Source organism: Pleurodeles waltl, chromosome 6, assembly GCF_031143425.1.
Source record: "Pleurodeles waltl isolate 20211129_DDA chromosome 6, aPleWal1.hap1.20221129, whole genome shotgun sequence".
Lineage (NCBI taxonomy): Eukaryota > Metazoa > Chordata > Amphibia > Caudata > Salamandridae > Pleurodeles > Pleurodeles waltl.
The window spans coordinates 1,176,121,665-1,176,142,465 of NC_090445.1; the positions used below are offsets into that span (position 1 = coordinate 1,176,121,665).

General features: G+C 45.2%; 1 protein-coding gene across 4 annotated transcripts in view; it reads left to right on the forward strand.

The window, feature by feature from the left end:
• The window catches only part of NUDT13 (nudix hydrolase 13), a 582,976-nt gene that overhangs the window by 224,702 nt on the left and 337,473 nt on the right, over positions 1–20,801 (forward strand). For all 4 annotated transcript variants that reach the window (XM_069240400.1, XM_069240401.1, XM_069240402.1 and 1 more), the window contains one exon: positions 10,646–10,756. In XM_069240400.1, coding sequence (XP_069096501.1) covers positions 10,646–10,756 — 111 coding nt within the window. The remainder of the gene's footprint in view (positions 1–10,645; positions 10,757–20,801) is intronic.

The window sequence follows — 20,801 nt, forward strand, 5'->3', positions numbered from 1 at the left end:
AGGGGCCGCTAAACCCTTTGGAATACCAGCTTGACCCTAGTATGGATTGGGTAGAGGAATTGGGTGACACCAGTGGTCTGGACACGTCCCCTGACGCTGGCATGCTCTCTCTCTCCCTCTGTGGCTATGGAGGAAGGAGCTTCTTACTCTATGGAGGTAAGAAGGGGGGCTGAGGTCTTGGACCTCAAGCTTCCTTTTGTGGAGGTTAGGACTAATCTCCTAACCAAGGTGCTTCAACCGGGTTCTTCCTCTTCCGAACCTCTTTTCCTGTTTAATGAAGCACTGACGGATGTCCTCTTGGGTACCTGGTCCAGACCCAACACAGGGGCTCCTGTGAATAGGACGATAGCACACTGCCATAGACCTGCACCATTAGACCCCAAATTCCTCACTGAGCATCCCACGCCTGAGAGCCTTGTCATCCAGGCTTCATCTTCATCGGGCGCATTCCCTACCGAACCCCGCGGACTCTGCGCTCAAGTGATTCAAGGATTCGAGGGCCACGGCCCAGTCCCTTGGCCTCGCACCTGCTCCTAGACCCTAGCAGTCCGCCTTTCGCCCCTTTTGTGGCTAAGGAAGGGGACTCAAATGCATTCTTTGCCCCCTAGCCATCGACCCAGGCATGCTGTACAGCCCCTGCACGGCCACGGAATCCCGTGTTCCTGGGGATCATGGAGCCAGCGGGTCGCCCAGTCCACTTCCGCCCCCTCCTCAGCCTCCAAATCTTCCTAGTCCGCGGGTACACCAGGGACCAGTTGGTGGCAGGATTCTTCATCAGTTGCCCCAATGGCAATACATTACCTCGGACAGGTGGGTCCTCCAGATCGTCCAAAGGGGTTACTCCCGCCCCTTCGAGACATCCCCTTCAGCTATGCCACCTTCATGCAATCACATATCGGAGGATCATATGGTTCTTCTCCTCCTGTAAGTCCTGGCTCTTTTGGCCAAAGGAACTATAGAAAGGGTCCCTCTGCCAGAAGCAGGTCATGGTTGTTATTCCCACTTCTTTCTGGGGCCAAAAAAGGAAAAGGGTCATCGTCCTATATTAGATCTTCGGTCCCTCAATCTCTTCCTCAAGAAGGAGAAGATCAGAATGTTGACATTGGCTCAGGTCCTATCTGCCCTGGACCCAGTAGATTGGATAGTAGTGTTGGACTTGCAAGATGGATATTTCCACATCCTCGTCTTGCCGGCCCACAGACGTGTGATTTGTGGTAAATCACGAGCACTTTCAATTTACCGTTCTCCATTTTGGCCTTACCAGTGCCCCTTGGGTGTTCACGAAAGTGATGGTAGTGTTAGCAGCTTGCCTGTGCAAGTTAGGGGTTCCAGTCTTCCCCCTACCTCGACGATTGGCTGTTGAAGGCCAACTCGGCTCAGGCATCCCAATGGAGAAACAATTAGTGATCGACCATGCATCGTCAGCTGAGTTCGTCTGCCATGGCGTTCAGGGAGCCCGCCAGGTGTTGAACCACCAGGGAAACGCCCTGATGTTCCAGCCAAGTCCAGAGGCGAAGAGCCTCTTCAAAAAGGGTCCACAACCACACTCCGCCTTGTTTGTTGCAGTACCACATGGCGGTGGTGTTGTCTGTGAACACCTGCACTGCTTTCCCTTTGAGAGAGGTAAGAAATGCTTTTAATGCTAGTCTAATCGCTCGTAGCTCCAGAAAATTGACATGGACTCTGGTTTCCGCCGGAGACCAGAGGCCTCAGATCTCCGCCTCTCCCATGTGGCCACCCCATCCCAGGAGTGATGCATCTGTCACCACTGTATGATCAGGTTGGGAAAAGGAGAGGAATCTGCCTTTGACCACTCATGATTCGTGAACCACCACTGCAGGTCTCTCGCAGTCCTGTCCACGATCTGAACGTTGTTGGAGAGATTCCCCTGATGCTGCGCCCACTGGAACTTCAGGTCCCACTGCAGAGCCCTCAACCAAAACTGTATATGCTTGTTGTTGGAAGAAATTTGTGGTATGGTGGATCAACAAATCTGTTGATCCTCTATCTGCTCCTCTCTCTCCAGTTCTTCTCTTTATTCTTTCCACTGCCCATCAAGGCTATGCCCTGGGCACCCTTAAGGGATATCTCTCTGTTATCTCTGCTTTCTTGAGGTTATCAGATCAACCTTCTTTATTTAAGTCTCCCATTGTTGGGAGGTTTCTTAAAGGCCTCACACATCTTTTTTCTCCTATCCCATTCATCATGCCCAATGGGATCTGAACCTAGTCTTAACATACCGTATGTGTGTCCCATTCAAGCCGCTTCACAGCTGCCCTTTATGGCTCCTAAACATCAAAACTGTCTTCTTGGTTGCTATCACCTCTGCCCGCAGAGTAAGTGAGCCCCAAGCTCTTTCATCTAAACCACAGTTCCTGGCAATAAACCCTGACAAAGTGGCACTTCGCACAAGGGCTTCTTTTCTATCTAAAGTAGTGAAACCCTTCCATGTCAGGCAGCCCATCACTTTGACTACCTTTTGTGCACCCCTACATCCCTCACATGAAGAGGAGAGACTCTACCGCCTGAATCCAAAAAGAGCGTTGGCGTTCTGCCTTGATCGTACCAAAGACTTCTGGATGGACGATCAACTCTTTGTGGGATAGTTGGGTGCAAAGAAGGGGAAGGCGGTGCAGAAGAGGACCATTTCAAGAGTGGTGCTCTTATGCATCAAAATGTGCCAAGCTCTGGCTAAGAAGCAACCCCCTGAAGGTTTGCGTGGTCACTCCACCAGAGCTACTGCTGCTATCACAGCGCCAGCACGGGGAATCCCAGTCCTGGACATCTGTCAGGCAACAACGTACACACTTTTACCAGACACTACTGCCTGGACAGTCAGGTCCGCAGGGACGGCTACTTTGGCCGTTCGGTCCTACAGGATTTCTTGTTGTGATTTTGGTTCACAGCCCACCACCGCGGATGGTATTGCTCGGGTATCTATTCAAAAGTAAGGAATCCTCAACTAGAAGTCTCTATTAGATGTACAAGTTGCTTACCTTCAGTAACGATATATCTGATAGAGACATATTCTAGTTGTAGATTCCTTACCGATCTGCCCATCCTCCCCGCACTGCAAATTGATTTCTAGAGACAGGAACTTCCTTTAAGGGCCCTAGTTTTGGCACACCTTTCTCAGTGTTCTTCTTGGCTCCGTGCTACAGACATGGAAAGTAGTGGAAAGAAACTGACGTCAGCGCACCGGGTGGTGCCTATATACAACCGCAACGTCATCACGGTGACCATGACTCCAGCGATGTCCGCGGAGTCGACCGACGCCACCTGACGGCACGCAGAGGTACTGCTCGAAGAAAAATCTCCAGATCCAGACTGACACCTGGGGAATTCAGAGGTAAGGAATCTGCAACTAGAATATGTCTCTACCAGATATATCGTTACTGAAGGTAAGTAACTTGTACAATAGTTTTTCGGACTTGCTCGGTCTTAGCTTTTCATGCTAACAATTTCCCTGCACTTTCACCATATTCAAAGTGAGCTAACGTACTTGCTTCCCACCTCTTTCTCAGTCTAACTTGCAGTACTTCCTCAAGCTGTATCCTCAGTTGACTCAACCTTTCCTCAGGGCTTGCCTGCCAGCTCTACCCCATCTTTTACTAGCCTTTCACATTCAACCATTTCTGCTTCTAAAGAGCTTATTTCCGCCCTATGTTTCTTGATTCTGAAACTAGAGAAGCTGATAATTGTACCTCTTATAAACGCTTTATACATATCCCAAACCACATTTATGGGGGCTGATCCCAAATTTATTTTGAACAATTCTTCTGTCTCTGTACATAGTTGTGCTACCACATCACTATCCAGCAGCAATGAGTGTTCTAAAGTCCACCTCCTCATCTTATTTTTTAAGGAGAACTTAATTGCTAATAGAGGTCTGATAAGTGGGTTGCTGAATAAACTATCTCATCAACAGATTCCACCAACGCTTGGTCAACAAGAAATTAATCAGTCCAGAAAGCATGACCATACTTTTTGTTATTAAATGAGAAAACCTGCTGCACCCCCATTCTCTATCTCTAGAGATCACAATCCAAATTCATTCATCATCATCTTGAGGTAAGCCTGTGATTTTGGCATGCCTACTGACCTAGATCTTACCGATCTTGATTATTATCCAAAAACGCATAGAAATCTGCCGCCATTATAAATGGATCTGATAAATCTAGTGGGCGAGAAAAAAACGTTCTCAAAGGATCAGTAACATCGCAGTTTGGGCCATGAAAACCAGCTAATGTTAATACGGTGTCATATATTTGAAGCTTAGCTATAATCCGCCTTCCTGTTTAATCAGAGAATGCTTCCAGCAATGCCTTTCTAATCTGATGTTTAATCAGGATGACAACTCCTTTAGTGTTGAAATTGTGGTCTGTACAAATAAAGAATTGGACTCACTTTTGCGACTTAATGCTGTACGTTCAACTCTGGCCAAATGGGTTTCCTGCACGATTATTATGTGGCCTGAAGTATCCTTCAAGTACTGAAAAATGATTCCTCTTCTTTCCGTAGTACGTAGCCCGTTCATATTCCACATCATGATTTGAATTAAACTACAGTCTCCCCCTGATCTTTGTCAACTTTACCCATTTATCCCCGACAACTGAACCAGCTATCATATGTACGGTGAATGGGGATTTTTATATTTTTCTCGCGTATGCTCCCCACCCTGTGCTCCCCAACCACTACCCCTCGTGACCCTTCCACCCTTGGAGAACCCATCCCTGCATCCACATGGGCTAGATGATACCCAATTTTAGAGCGCCTCAGGGAGAACCTGTTCTAAAAGGAGTGAGCAGACCCTTCAAACCTCTGAATTTCTACCCTTAATAACCTCTAGCAACTCATCTGCTGCTCTTTAGTTTCTCACATTATACATTATATTATTATACATCACTCACCGGGAGGCTGGGAATTTGAGTTGAGCCGAGATGCCTAAGCTTTTAAACTCCTCTAAACGCCTCACTAATTCCCACTGCTTGTTTAAGGTAGTTCTAGACAGATCTGACCGTATCTTGAAAGAAAAATCCTTCCCACTTAATGATTTTAACTTTTCCACCTTTAGCAGAATCTTCTCCTTCAGGGCATAGATCTGGAAATTTACCAAAATCTTGTGTGGCTTCTTTTTACTTGGATCTCTCCTAAAAGGGTCTCTATGAATCCTCTGAATGTCTATTGCAAAAACATCCTCGCTTTCCTCTATGTGTACTACACCCTTAATAACGGAAACTGCTATGCTTTTAAGTCATCTCCCTCCACCCCCCCAGGTACGTTAAGAATTCTCAAATAATTCCTTCTTGGAAATTTTTCTAATCATACCAACTTATTCTGCTCGCTGTCCTTCAACAGACAAATTTCCTGAGTCTTCCTTAAATCCTCTTTCATAGCACCCACCAATTCTTTAAGTGCCTGAGTTCTTATAGCCAACAAATCAAACTTTTTTCCAGCATTTCACAGGCCTCTCTAATATTCCTTGATTTACTTCAGAGACCGCAAAACACTTTTTAATCTCCTCAGAAAGTGCTAGAATCATTGACCTTAAAGAGGTGCTAGACTAACCAATACCAGCTTTAGGCTCCAACAGGTCCTGCATAGGCTCCTGTATTCAGCCGGGCTTGGAATAGTCGCTGTAGGGACCGCTGCCTCAGGGCTCTTAAGTTGTCTACCCACAAATGCTCCATTAGTACCTTCAGCAGCATCTTACACATGTTTCAAAACCTCAAACCTGCTCTTTCCTCCACCACAGTCCACCGTTTCGTTTCCAGACTCCATTTTGGGTGAGGGGAAAGCCTCCTTATACACTTCTTCCGTCACTTTATTATGAGGTCCTGAGGGTAGACTAGTATATCCTACAGATGGGAGGACTCTAAAGTAAGACCTTAACAAGGGGGTTATTTTCAGGTTGCCAGTGGGAGAGGACCTTTTATTTAATTTTCCTATTTTTCCCAACTTATTTTTGGGCAACTGGCGACTTCGTTATTCCTCAAAGATTGTTGTGGCAATTTTTCTTGTAATGTACCCTGCACTGCTTTTAATGTACCCTGCACTGACAAAAGACCTTCTGCTGTGCTTAGCTATAAAGAATTTCGGTCGCCTCTCCCTCCGGGGCCGGTCAATATCCGGCTCTCACCCTTCGTGACACTCACCGTTGAAGAAGGTTTCTCAGGACCCTTAAGCCAGAAGACTACCTTTCTTTTCCGCCCCTTCCAAGGGTGCTCCCACCTCCTGCTGTTGATCCTGCTGTCGCGCTGAATACTTGCAGCAAATTCTCTTCTCACTGCCAGTGCACCCCCACCATCTGCTTCAGAAATGGACACCTCTCCCCCGGTGAGGAACATGTGCAACAGCTCTGCGGCTCCTCTGCAGGTCCAGGGTGGCTCGAGACCTCCCTATCGCCCCGTTGGACCGACTCCCACTTTATGCTGGTTCGCAGCAGGTGAGTCGGCACATTTGCGTCTTCTCTGGCACTGACCGGGTTCCCCAGACGTTCCACGCTTTAGCGACCTGCCGTTATGCCGGCCTCCATGCTCTCCCCACAACAAACAAACCATACCCTTTTTTTATAGGTGTAATAAAAATCAGTTGTGCGATTGGCTAGAGCTGAGGATATTGTTCATTTCAAAAACTAAAATCTTCTGCAAATTATCTATTCTTTTCCCCTGTGCAACTCTTCCTAATTCATCTCCCCAATAAAACGTGAGTTACAAGATTATTCTTACTAATTTTCTTTGACCAGTTAACCTTAATGGATGCACTGTAGTTTCAGTGTACGTTTCCATTTGCCCAGTGATGTTTCAAAAACTGCCACTGAAGCCAAGTGTACTGAACACATACTTTTTTAATGCATGTATGATTAAAGGTGGCTAGACCTATTATCTATCTTGTGTTAAGATCCCCCACAAATGTAGCAGAACTTATATTTTAGAATCTTAAACTGCATACGCCTGCAAACCTGATGGAAAATGTGTCAAGATTTTTATCTTTGAGACTTTTTTTAAACGTGCAAAATGTTAATATGGTTGTATAATTCTATGGAGGTTTGATGACAGACCACATATACTATTATTTTAAAGCAAAAAGTAGTTTAATAGCTAGGTTAGGCCCACTTATACCAGCCTGATAGAACCCGACCAAGCAGGCTCAATTTATGGGCGTATTGGGACAGGAATTTCTTATTTATGGTGTGCATGTATGTTATCTTATCCTGAGTGCAGACTGCATATATAACAACTCCCACAAGCGTTCCTGTCACCCATAAGGGAGAAAGTGACCAGATGTGAATACCTACGTACATCACTTGATTATGACACTGATAGTGACGCCTTCAGAGTGGCACTGATAGCGCAAATCAAAACATTTCTCTAACTCTAAACAAAGGCAGCCACCTTAAAAGAAATAATAAAATAAATAGGCTAAAACAGAGCAGGCTAAGTAGGTAAAAAGTCACTAAGTGACAGGCGAACAGGCCTTCAAGCCAAAAGGCTAAGCTAAACTCCTGAGACCCATTAAAACTAAATAGGATCCACTACATGACTAGACCTTGGTATCTGGGTTACTGGGAGTGAGACTTACTGGCCCCCACGTGTGTACAGTTATGCTTTTGAGATTATTTCAAGAACCTGTTGGTGGCATGATATGTGCATTTCGAGTGTGTGTGCATGTGTAGTGCATGGAACTCATGTGTAGTGGTAAACTGTGTATGTGAGTGAACCTGAATAATGGGGCAAGTGGGACTCTGCCTTTCTGCTTAGAAAAGGTAAGGAGTCTACCGAACTCTGCAGGAGAGGCTCTCCCGGGCGAAGGAAGTCCTGCCTGTAGGGACCAAGGTACATCCAGAAGGTGCTGATTGGCAGAGAGCAAACTGGGACCCTGGTTCCAGATGAGAATTGCTACAGCCTGCAAGTACCCTAGGCCGTTCAAGATCTGCATTTGCCGTAATCACCATAGGCCCGATATGGGCTTCATCTGCCTTTGGTGTAGAGGGGGCTGCATCTGTTGTAAAAATCAGTACTCCCAAACGGCACTTCATCTACCTCTGCCCCGGTTCACCTTTCTTTGGCTTGCTTTGGGGGGAGGCAATATCTTTCATAAACAATGTAGATGGGTTTAGGGCTGCAACTACCATCGACCCACGTGGGGCACTCCAAGGTACTTTTAAAAAGAACATTTCAGCCAGGTCGGCGTCTACACCACAGCCGCATCTTCGGAAGTCTGAGCTGGCCAGGCGAGCGCGTGGATGGGCTTCGCCAGCAGCCACCTGAGCTCCCAGATTGCTTCAGCCCTGTAGCAGATGCACGGAGGGGCCACTTGATCTGCCTACACGGAGTGAGGATGAACTGTTGCCTATCAGGGGTAAAGGGATAAGACTCACTCAAACATTGACAACCGAGTGAGCTAAAATGCTGCCCGTTAACTTGAATAAGGTTTTACCCGAACTCCAGAAAGGGGAGACCAACCAGAGAAGATCCACCTGGGAGGGAATTATAAAAGGAAGGAAGGTTATACCAACTTGAAGGAGAATCCTACCTAGGGACACTGTTTTGTATAATAAATTGGAGTATGTAGCATTTAATACTATTGTGTGATTAAAGTACTTTCCTTTTTCTTAAGAAAACAACCACTGACTGGACATTGAAGTCATGTGTCTGTTGGATGATTGTGGAATTCCGAGCTTGAACACCCCACACTATCTTCCTAAGAAGCTTGTGACTGCTCACCGCACAGTGCCTCGAGAGTCAGATTACAAAGGGGTTAGCAGAGCCATAGTACACTGGGCTGGGACACCAGTGCCATATAACCTCACCCACTATGTTTGGGGCCCAGGAGCCCCTGCCAGCCATGTGCCTCCTCGAACAGAGTGAGACAGGGCAGAATGGCGACAACACCAAAAAGCCGATCATGCATATCATAGACAACATTCACGGGACTCAGAAATATGCACTCCTACTTTCTTCAGATGGAAAGAATGTGTTTGACAGGGTCAGCTGATGCTCCTTAGATCACACATTAGACAGATGCAGCTTTGAGCATTTGTTTAATGCCTGGATGCTTAGTGGGAATAGGAACCCATAGGCCTAAGTCTGGTTTAATAGCGTAATGTCAGAGCCTTTGAGCTTAGAGGCGTGAGGGGGAGACAACGTTGTCCACGCCCCCTTTGCCCTTACAACAGGGCAGCAAAGATATGTAATGTCAGAGACATTCAAGGTTTGCAAATAGTGTGCTATACCTATCAGTACCCCATGTATGCAGATCATATTCCAATATAATATATTTGGAGATCCAGCCAAATTGATACTCCAGTTACTAAAGCTCCTGGATGAATACAGAGCATTATCAGGTTTCAAGGTTAATGTACAAATGTCCCAAGTACTGAGTCCCTTTATCAGCCGGGATCAAGTACAGAACACCACAGTTCACTTCCCCTTGCAAAGGACTAAACAACATATTGAGTACCTGGGCAGAAATATAAATAAGTCACCGGACAGCCTAATAGAATCCAGCTGTGCTTCACATATACTAAATGCCTGCAGAGATCTGCAGTCTTGCCACATGGGAGGTTTGTTGAGGCTGGGCTGGGTAGCCATGGAGCAAATGACAGTCCTACCAAAGATACTCTATCTCTTACACTTATGAAATAATCACAGAATAACAGGGTGTGATATATGGTTTATCTTGGGCTGGTAAGAGCCTCATAATAAAGACAGATGTTCTGTGCTGATTTTGCCTTTGGTCAAAGGATCATTGCAGCATGGAAAAACACTGGCACCAGAGGGTGAGCTTTTCATTTTTGTAGGAGGGAGCCTTTATCTTTGGACCTGGTCCTCTGCTAGAGCCTGCAGCCGCACCTGTACACCAGTCAATATCTACAAGGACTCCGAAGTAGTGCCTCTTTTTGAAGCCCTCGCTGCGGCTGTGCTCAAGTAACTCTTCCAACTTTGTATTAGTACTCAGCTGACAATCTGACTTTTTGGCTTCAGGAAAAGCTACAATGGGGTTGCTTGTGACTGGAACATTGAAGGAGTGACTTACTGGCCACCGGCACAGATTATTTTGTGTTTGCTTATTCCATCCACAGTGAGCCTGATTTGTTTCTTATGTGCACTGTAGTACCTTTCTTACCTTTTACTCATGGGTATTTACCTTTGACTAATATTTCCTTTTTCACATCAAAAAATCTTTCTCTTTTATGAAAGTTGAACACTGAATTGAATATTCATTGCGACATGCTATTTGGTAATTGTTGAGTTCTGAGTCAACACCCAACACTTCCTCCCTGAGAAGTATGCACCTGCTCAGTACCCTACACTGAGAGTCAGAGGCTTAAAAGGTGTACACGGCAATAAGTTTGCAGAGCTATAGTAGTTCACCCCTTAGGACTGCAGTGTTAAACATCCTAAACCATCACAGTAATGGATCTATAGCTTCTGGTTGCCATATGGTCTAAGAAGTGGTTCGGACAGAGTATTTTCTTTTTCATTTGCAACTTTACTTCCCCCATGGTCTAACATACTAAAACCATTTTTGTCGATTGAATAGCATCTTTTGTGACTTGAAAGTACTGTACATGTAGCCACTGGCACTTTGATATTGTCTCTCACACATACCTTTTTTCATTTCCTCTTTCATTGTGGTGTAGATTTGGACAGGTTACTTCTTAAGATGGGATTTGAAGGCGAGAAGATGATTGAGGATGCTGTGCTGATTGGTTGCTCGGATAACTGTATTGCAGAGTTTGCCCTGGATATGGGTAAGAATATATTATCATTACATATCAATTTATCATTCATAACTTTAAAAGTGTTTATTTACTTAATTGTAAAATGTTGGATTGTTATTGGTTGCCCCTTCATAGCTCTTATGAATTATTGGTAGTGAGAATTTCTTCCTCGAGAATGTTGAATAGCACTACCCCTTAGATTTAGGTACATTGTAGTTAGAGGACATGACATCATATCTTTTTCTTACAGATTGTTTAACACCTCAGCTCATAAAGTAAATAATAGAACATCAGAAATGAAGTGGGCATACTTGACAGTTGGGGAAAGTTGCCACGTGTTTCAGTAACAATTGTGGTGAATAACATGATCAAAGCCTCCAACCTGGGTGATAAAATACCCTGGCTATGTGTAACATTACTGAGCTGAGAGTTACTTTAATATTTGATTATATAGCACTTCTGACCCTACACTAGGCTTGATGCTGCTTCGTCACCCCTCAAACTCTTACCATCCCCAAAAAACACATCTAGCAAGTATTGGCATAGCTCTCAACCTTGCAAAGTTGGAATAAGAACTGTCATGCATTGAATGAATAATCCCTTTTGGACTTATATTTGGACCAGGTGAATATTTAGGAGGGTGAAAAATAGAAACCGCTTATTTTATAACTGAAAACCAGTTTAAAAAAAAAGCTTCTGTAACCAAAGTTGAGCAACAGTTGCTTGTAAGCGGACCATATGGGTTGTGGCATCACAAATGCAGTGGTGAGCACTACACAGTGAAACAAAAAGTTATTTGTTGTAGAAAAGGGAGCGGTTTGGAGGGAAGAGCAGCGAATGGGTTCTATACCACACCTGTCCAGAGTTCTCAAAAAGATAAAAAAGGACTAGGCCACAGTCATCTTATTGGCTTCAGATTGGGCATGGATATTCTGGGGTCCTGAATGCATGAGCATCTGTCCTCCGATCAGGCTCCTCTTTCAGGAGACTCTCTCATCGTAGCAACAGGGCAGGGTTCTGCACATGCACACACTTCTACATGCTTGCAGATTGACAGGCAACAGTTGAGGGTATTTGATCTCCCTCCCAAAGTGTATTATGTCATCTTGGCAGCCCGACGTCCCTCCACACAGAACAATTTACGCTTCCTAATGGGACAAATTTATGGCTTGGTGTGCTACCAAATCAGTTGATACTTTGTCTGCATCCTTGCCTGAAGTCCTTTTGTTTGCCTTATCCCTTGCCCAACAACACCTTGCTTTGGGCACAGATAAGGGGTACCTTTCTGCCATTTCCCCCTTCCTGCAGCTGCAGGACCCACCTGCCCTATTCAGGTCACCTGTTGTGACTCAGTTCCTAAAAGGTTTACAACATGTTTCCTCCTACGCCCTTCATTATGTCCCAGTGTGATGTTAGTTTCGCTCACCTTTCCCATATGTTCAACCTTTGAGCCAGTGTTTAGTTGCCCATTCAAACTACTGACTGTCAAAACAGTCTTTCTTGTGGCAATAACATCTGGCTGAAGGGTTAGTGAGTTGCAGGCCCTTTTGATTAATTTCCAGTCACAACCTTTTTCTCACCCAATTGGTCCTTAGCACCCATCCATCCCTTTTACCAAAGGTGCTTACACCTTTTCACGTGGGGCAGGCCATCACATTGCCTATTTTTTTTTCGCCCCCTCATCCTACCAAGGAAAAGGAGAGACACCACCATCTGAAACCAAAAAGGGCGCTATCATTTTACATCGGTCGTACTCTTTGTTGGTTTTGCGAACACAAAGAAAGGCAAAGCAGTTCACAGACTAACCATCTGTTTATGGATCATCCTCTGCATTAAAAGCTGCCACGCAGAGGCTAAGAAGCAACCCCCATTAGTGCTTGTAGGCTTGTTCAACAAAACCTAAGGCTGCAACTACTGCATTAGCTAGAGTAGTTCCAGTTCTGGACATCTGTCATGCAGCCACATGGACATTGCTGCACACCTTTGTCAACCATTACTGCTTAGACAGTCAGGTGCGGCAAGATGGGCATTTCACACGTTCAGTTCACCAGGACTTTTTAGAATAACAATCTACAGATTCACCTCCAGGGTGAGATTGCTTTGGTATCTATTATAAGGTATGGAATCAGCTGCCAAAAGTCTATCAGATGAATAAGTTACTTACTTTCGGTAGTTCCTTATTTGATAGGTACTCAGTCTAGCCGCAGATTCCTTACCGACCCTCCCATCCTTCGTATTCTGTAAACTCTGTATATTACAATCAAGAGATCCTTCCAGACCTCATCCTGCACACTAGTCATTTCTCCTCAGTTTGGCTCTGTGCTTCTGGTGTGGCAAAAAATGTCAAGAACTGAGGTCAGTGGGACGGGGTGGCGTCTACGTAGGCACCACATGCACGTCACTTCCAGCTTGGACAGCGCCAATGACGCTACGCAAAGTCAAACGACACCCCTACCGGCACAAAGGGAAATTGCTCAAAACTTTCCAGATTCAATCTTTGCCTGTGAAATTTTCTGAGGTAAGGAATTTCCTGCTAGATAGTCTCTTATCAGAAAAGGGAGTACAGAAGGTAAGTACCCTGTTCTCTAAGGCTGGGTATTCCAAACTTTGTCTGAATCAAACCTTCCACTGACATGTTTTCCACTGTGGCTCCAAGGATGTAGAATTCAATTTCCACAGAGATTAGTAATTTGGTAAAACATAATTTTTACATAGGCTTTCCGTCCTAAATTCGTTTTACTCACCAAGAGATTTAGATTCAATATATTATCGTTCTTTTCTGCATGATTATTTTTATTTCAGCACGTTTTCCCGAAATTCATCTTATATTTTCTTGACTGCTGTTTCCATACTATTATGCTTTAACAAACTTGTTTTCGCTGTTCCAAACAGTCCCCCATCACCTTTTAATTCATGTGTTGCACTAAATGAGTTTTAAAATAAAACAAGCTTCACCTGCTGTTTATCTAGTGCCTAGTAGGCCTTCAGGTTTTGTAAAACTAACTTTATAAAGAAAAAAGCCATGTGATTCTTTAATTCATGGGAAAAATGGATGGGAAAGATGGTGGTGGTAAAATCGTTGCTGTGCAATGCCCAAATTAAGAGGGAGATTTTCTACGCAATGTCTGAGGATTAGTTAGCTGTCTTTTCGATATAATGATTCCATAATCACTTCAAAACGTAAACATTTCAACGAAGGCTAATGGGAATATCAGTAAAACAAAAGAAAAGGCCCGTGCAAAATGATTGCTGTTAGAAATGGGGTCTTTGGTTGGCAGTCAGGTTTCCCCCAGTCCAAGCAAGGACCCTCGCTCTAGTCAGGTAAATCACACACAATCCAGATTATCCTGTGCCCACCCTCTGGTAGCTTGGCACTGAGCAGTCAAGCTCAACTTAGAAGGCAATGTGTAAAGTATTTGCACAATAAATCATGCAATAACACAGTATAACACCACAAAAAAACACCACACAGTGTTTAGGAAAATATATAATATTTATCTGGTTAGCTGCAGGTCAAAACGATCAAAATTTGATAAGTACATGTTAAAATATCACTTTAGAGAATGATAAAAGGAGTCTTTAAAAAGCAACCAGTGTCTCTTGTAAGCACAAGGTACCTGTTTTGTGTTCAAATGCTGTGCAAGGGACTGCAGAGGAGGAGATGCGTGGAAAACGGGGAAGTGTACGTCTGTTTCTCCGCGCTGACACGGACGATGCGTCAATAATTTTCCACGCAGGGAAGGTTTTGCGTCGATTTCCAGCATGCTGACTTGGATCCTCTTCGGGTTGCGGGATTTTCGTATGCTCCGGGGACGATGCAGAGAAATCCTGGGCGTGCAGGACAAAGTTACAGGAGTGCGACGATCCTTGTGGGCTATGCAGGGAAATTTCTGTTGCATGGCGCTGCGTTGAATCTTCTCACAGGAAGTAGGGCTGTGTTGTTCCGGCTCGGCTATTCATCGATCCAGTGGTCTGTGCGTCGAAGTTCCAGTCGCAATGCTTGCACTGTGTCGATCTCCTCTGGGGGAGCTGGGCTGCGTCGTTCCGGTTCGGCGTGATTTTCCCCCTGCGATTCAGGCTGTGCGTAATTTCTGGCAGGCTGTGCATAAAATTTTCGCTGCACAAGGAGTTCTTTGCAGGAGGAAGTCTTTTTGGTACTGAGACCTCAAGGAACAGGAGGCAAGCTCTATCCAAGCCTTTAGAGAGCACTTCTCAGCAGAGCCAGAGGGCAGCAAGGCAACAGGGCAACAGCAGGGTAGCAGTCCTTTGCAGAAGAGCAGTCAGGTGAGTCCTTTGGGCAGCCAGGTAGTTCCTCTTGGCAGGTTGCAGGGTCTGGTTCAGAGTTTCTGCACCAGTGGTATCTTGTCCAGAAGTGTCTGAGTTGGTAGAGTCAGAGGCCCTGTTTAAATACCCAAATGTACCTTTGAAGTGGGGGAGACTTCAAAGAGTGGCTTAGAAGTGCACCAGGTCCCCTTTCAGTTCCATCCTGTCTGCCAGGGTCCCAGTAGGGGGGTTGGCAGTCCATTTTGTGAGGGCAGGCCACTGTCCTTTCAAATGTTAGTGTCAAACCCTCCACCCTCCCACCCAGGAAGACCCATTAAGTATGCAGATGTGACTGAGCATCCTGTGTTTGGGGTTGTCTGAGTGAAGTGCACATGGGAGATGACAAGTAACCTATCCAGACATGGATTGTAAGGCACAGAAGAATTTAAGTGCAGAGAAATGCTCACTTTCTAAAAAGTGGCATTTCTAAAATAGTAATATTAAATCCAACTTCACTAGTCAGCAGCATTTTGTATTGCCATTCTGGCCATACTACATATGACCTTGTTACTCCTTTTATTTCAGAATCTACCACTCACAAAGTATATGAGGGTAGCCCTAATGTTTGCCTATGAAAGGAGCAGGCCTCACAACAGTGTAAAACGAATTTAGGAGTTCTACACTACCAGGACATATAAACTACACAGGTATATGTCCTGCCTTTTACCTACATAGCACTCTGCCCTACTTGTTACCTAGGGCCTACCTTAGGGATGACTTATATGTAGAAAACGGGGAGTTTAAGGCTTGGCAAGTACTTTTAAATGCCAAGTCGAAGTGGCAGTAAAACTGCACACAGTCCTTGCAATGGCAGGCCTGAGGCATGGTTAAGGGGCTACTTATCTGGGTGGCACAATCAGTGCTGCAGGCCCACTAGTAGCATTTAATCTACAGGTACTGGGCACATGCAGTACACTTTACTGGGGACTTACAAGTAGATTAAATAAGCCAATTGGGTATGAACCAATGTCACCATGTTTTAAGGGAGAGAGCATGTGCAGAGTCCTAAAACCAGCAAAAACAGTGTCCAAAAAGTGGAGGGAGGCAGGCAAAAAGTTAGGGGGTGACCACCCTAAGGCTGTCAGGTCTAACAATTACTATAATTAATATAACACATGATGCAGGTTTAAAGCAAAGCTGGTGTGTTAAATCAGTTGACCAGTTTCATTAGGTAACCGGCATCAGTGTACTTTAAAATGTCTAAAGATGATAAATGCTGTAACGTTAATGTGAAATTACCAATTTTCTTTTCCAACTTAAAAATATAAAGTGGAATAAAGCTCTGCTATTTAAGTTTCCCATATTTTCAGGCCTTTCAATGGGCATTTCTTTCCATTAAGTTGTAATCACTCTAGACCATTAGAGGCTTTGGTTGAAGTGTGTCAACTTTCCTTGAAAAACTTACATGCCCGTCCTTCTCTTTGCATAGTAAAAGTCGCCACTGTGGGAAAGGTGTTGTTGCATGTTTAACTTCTGTATTTACTCAGCACCTAATGCAGTGGCAGAGCTAACAGCGGCCAAAACTTTATTTCACAGCCAACAGGAGCGCCTTTCCTTTGGGATTTCTCTATGGGCAGCATTTTCAAAGTGTGTGCACTAAGCCTGATGTTCCAAGTGTCGGGTCACACAGCCAGCTGCTGCTTTGCGGCCAACCCTTCGTTTTAGCAGAGTAATTGATAATCAGATCTGATTGTGTGCAAAAGCATAGTTATGTAGCAGAAGCTGCAACCCTTTCACCACGAAGGGATAGTAAACTAGGTTTATTATTCCTTCGTGGTGAAAGGGGTGTGGCGTAGGGGATGATAGCTTCGGAGGAGAGTGCACAGAGCACTCACTTCAGAGTGCATGTGTGTTTGACCAGCTGTCTTGGGTTGGTAAAACACAAACACACATGCGCAGTAAGCTCTTACCAGCCCGGCAACACAGTTCAACAGCTGCCACTGACCATGGTGCCCATTGATGATCATTTCTCCTTTCCTGTCTCCTGGAACAAAAACCTGCATCTGATACTGTGGAACCTTTTTTTAAGGATCCCCAGGATAATTAGCAGTTACTGGCTACTGAGCTCAGACTGTGACAGTCGGAATATTTCATCACTGGTGTCCTACTGCTTAAACTTATTCTTGAGCCCAAAACAGCACCACGTAACCCCTTTAGCACTTGATTCACAATATAACAAAATTGAGTAGTCTATGTGTTACTCGGGGAAGTAGCGTGGGGTTAGAAATTCAGAACTCAATAAGCTATCCAATGCAAGTTATTAACTCATGTCCAGTCAGTGGTTTATCCTAAAATAGAATTTACTTTGCTATCAACTTCAAACGCAACATCATACATGAATACCAAAAGGCATTATTTATTTATTTATTATTCTGAAATTCTTGCAATGGTCTTTCAATTTTCAAGGGCCAGCCAGCGTGTGTCTCTGGAACTGTTAACCATAGTTCCCATAGTACAAGAGGCAAAAATCTCTTCTGGGAGTTTGAGGATTGATGCAATCTATGTGAATGCTGACTTGTCCTCTTTCAATACAAGCAATCATTCCCTCCTATAAGGGATTGCTGCCCCACACTTCGTATCTTTTAATTTCTTGCACAGTACTTTTTTTTTGGCCATGTGTGTTTTGCTTGGGCAGACCTCACCGGTGGAATATTTGGACCAGCGAGTGCAATGTTGCTCTGGGAGGGTGTGCATTTGACACTGCCAACTGAGCAGACTGGGCAGTGTCTCTTCTCTAGCACTGATGACGTGGCCCTAGTCTGTGACTAGTATGACTGCACATGAATGACCTGGTAATTAGCTGCAGAACCAGTGGCAAAAAAAAAAAAAAAAGGTTGTGACTGGGTCACGGTTCTTGGAGTCTGAAGGATCTTATTGCTTATGTTCTTCCTCACAAAACCCCTCACCAAATAAACTTGGTGCACACCTTGAGTCGGATCGTTAAGTTCTTTGATTAGGATCAAGTCCCATTTATCGATGTTGAGTTGCTTTTTGGCAACACAACAAGATGATGGACAAAGTGCTGAAACTTTTCAAACAGTTTTAAAAACTTTTGCTCACCATGCCACCCCAGTTCAGACCCAGCCATATGCACATGGGACTGATTTCAGGGTATTACCCCTCAGCCAGGTTAGCTAGAATCCAGTGGCACAGTGAGCAAGGGGGGAACAGGGTCTGATTTGCATATGGCTGGGTCCAAAATGGGGTGGCATGGTGAGCAGAAGAAAAATGGATTAAACCCAGATCTGTGACTAGGGTGAGTATTAGAAAAGTTTCAGCACTCCTTCCATCCTCTTTGTGTGTTGCTAAAGTGCCCTAAGTGGGAAGGGTATGCCCAGATGTGGGTCCTGTGCTAACTGTGTCTCTGGATTCCAGCTAGCCTGTCTGATGAAGGTTGATACCCTGAAACTTGTCCCAGGATGCTTGTTTCTGGTCCAGATAGGACCTCGCCTGGCTGTTCGGGCTGGATTGTTCCAATGGGGAACAGGGTCAAGACTGATTTTCATATGTCTGGGTCCAAACTGGGGTGGCATGGTGTGATGCTATTAATTGTGTTTGACCAATGACTTTGTGTTTCACCACTGCGCATTTTAGTTGCTTTAGTTGTAAGGTGGCGGTAACACCGCCAACAGGCTGGCGGTGTACCGCCAGCAATTATGACCGTGGCGGAATGGCCACAGCCATACCGCCGGCCCCTCCAATATCCCGCCAGGATTCCGCCTGGCGGTCATAATCCCCACCGCTGCCCTGGGGATTATGAGTCCCCGACCACCAGCCTGTCCGTGGCGGTAAACACCGCCATTGAAAGGCTGGCGGTAAGGGGACTTGGGGTGCCCCTGGGGGCCCCTGCACTGCCCATGCACTTGGCATGGGCAGTGCAGGGGCCCCCAGGCATAGCCCCGTCGCGCATTTCACTGCCCGAATTTCAGGCAGTGAAATGAGCGACGGGTGCTACTGCACCCGCTGCACATCAGCATTGCCGCCGGCTCTATTACGAGCCGGCAGCAATGTTGATGTGACATTTCCGCTGGGCCAGCGGACGGTAACACTGTTACCGTCCGCTGGCCCAGCGGAAATGTCATAATAGGGAGTCAGGAATACCGCCAGCAATGGCGGTATTCTGTCTCCCGCGGCCTCGGCGGTCTTTTAATAAGACCGCCGAGGTCGTAATGACCCCCTACATGTTTTGTTCAGTTTAGCTGCCTATTGGCTTTGACATGGCATTAGACATTACATTCTGCATTCAGTTTAGCTGCCTATTGGCTTTGACATGGCATTAGACATTACATTCTGCATTCAGTTTAGCTGCCTATTGGCTTTAACGTGGGGTTAGACATTGCAGTTGAGACATTGCAGATGAGCTGTGTTTTTCCAAGCTGTGTTTTTCCACAGGATAGACCAAGCAGTGTTATTCACACCAGACCCTAGCTGAGAAGAGCACGTAGATTTTGTGTTTACCTCGCAATCCAGTCTGAGAACGAGTGAGCTTGGGAGAATTGGCCACTCCCCAAGTTTCTTCGGTTCTCACACTGAGTTTGCTTTTAAGGATGACTCTGGACTACAGCAGGGATAGATTGAATCTGCTTGACTTCAGACAGGAACGGAGACGTCAGTTGCCTGTCTCCCGTTTGGGTAGAATATCTCTTTCTCGCAGTTGACCGGAGTCATCAACTTGCAGACCCCAGAAAGATGAAGCTGAGCTATAGGCCCTACGGTAATGAATTTTGACTTTTATGCTTTGCTTTGAAGTTATGCTATAATATAATCACGTATTTGCTGTGTAAATTGCAACTGAGAAGTACATTGATATATTTTGCTTTCATTGCTGCGACTACTTTTGAACGTGTGCTTCCAATCTACTAATTTCGTCTCAAGAACCTTGCAGTGAAGTAATAATAATAATAAATGTCTTCTTTAAACTCAGAAGTGCGTTCCAGAGAGGTTCTGGAAGCTCGGTTATGAGATAAGAGCAGGAAAGCAGAACTCATGGTGAGCAAAAGAACAATGGATTCAACTGTGACTAGGGGTGAGTGTTTGAAACGTTTCAGCACTCCATCCATCATCCTTTTGTGTTGCTAAATCTGCCACTGGGGAATTTAGGTTTTTGCCTAGGAGACAGGGGATTGTGATCTGGTATCTTATGTGCTATGAATTGCCTAGGTGCTTGATTACTGAAGCAGATTTGCAATAGTAGTGAGTTCCTTTGCATGCTTGACTTCTAGGTGGGCAGGTTTCATTCCCCCATCCCAAAACGTTTCAGGGCTCCTCTAGCCTCCCCCTCGATAAAGTGGAGCAGATCATTCCCAGAATTAAAGTAGATGGTTTCAGTTCTTTCCTCATTGGCAACTTCGCAACCCTTCTTTTTTTGAGCAGTATCTCCCTTGTCCAAGAACACCCCCATGGCCTTCCTGCGTAGTTGATAAGCTCTTTGCTTTGAAACAAGGTCAAGGCAGTGTCTCCTGGCAGGCTTGGTAGATTTCCCAAACTTACTGGTGCAAGCCCTGGCAGGGGGAGGTGGCAGTAGTCTTGCCAGCCCTGGAATATAGAACTTTTTGGTCACCACTGGAGTGGAAACCCTTCATTCTGGAAGATAAATATTGCCACACTGGGTGGAAGTTTCTGTCCCCTCGTTATAAAAAAGTTGCAAACATTATAGACAGGTTCTGGGCAGTGGTTGACCTTTTTATTATTACACTCATATTGGTCCAGATATATATCGTCTTTGTTGTTAGGTGCTAGGAGGAAGGTGAAA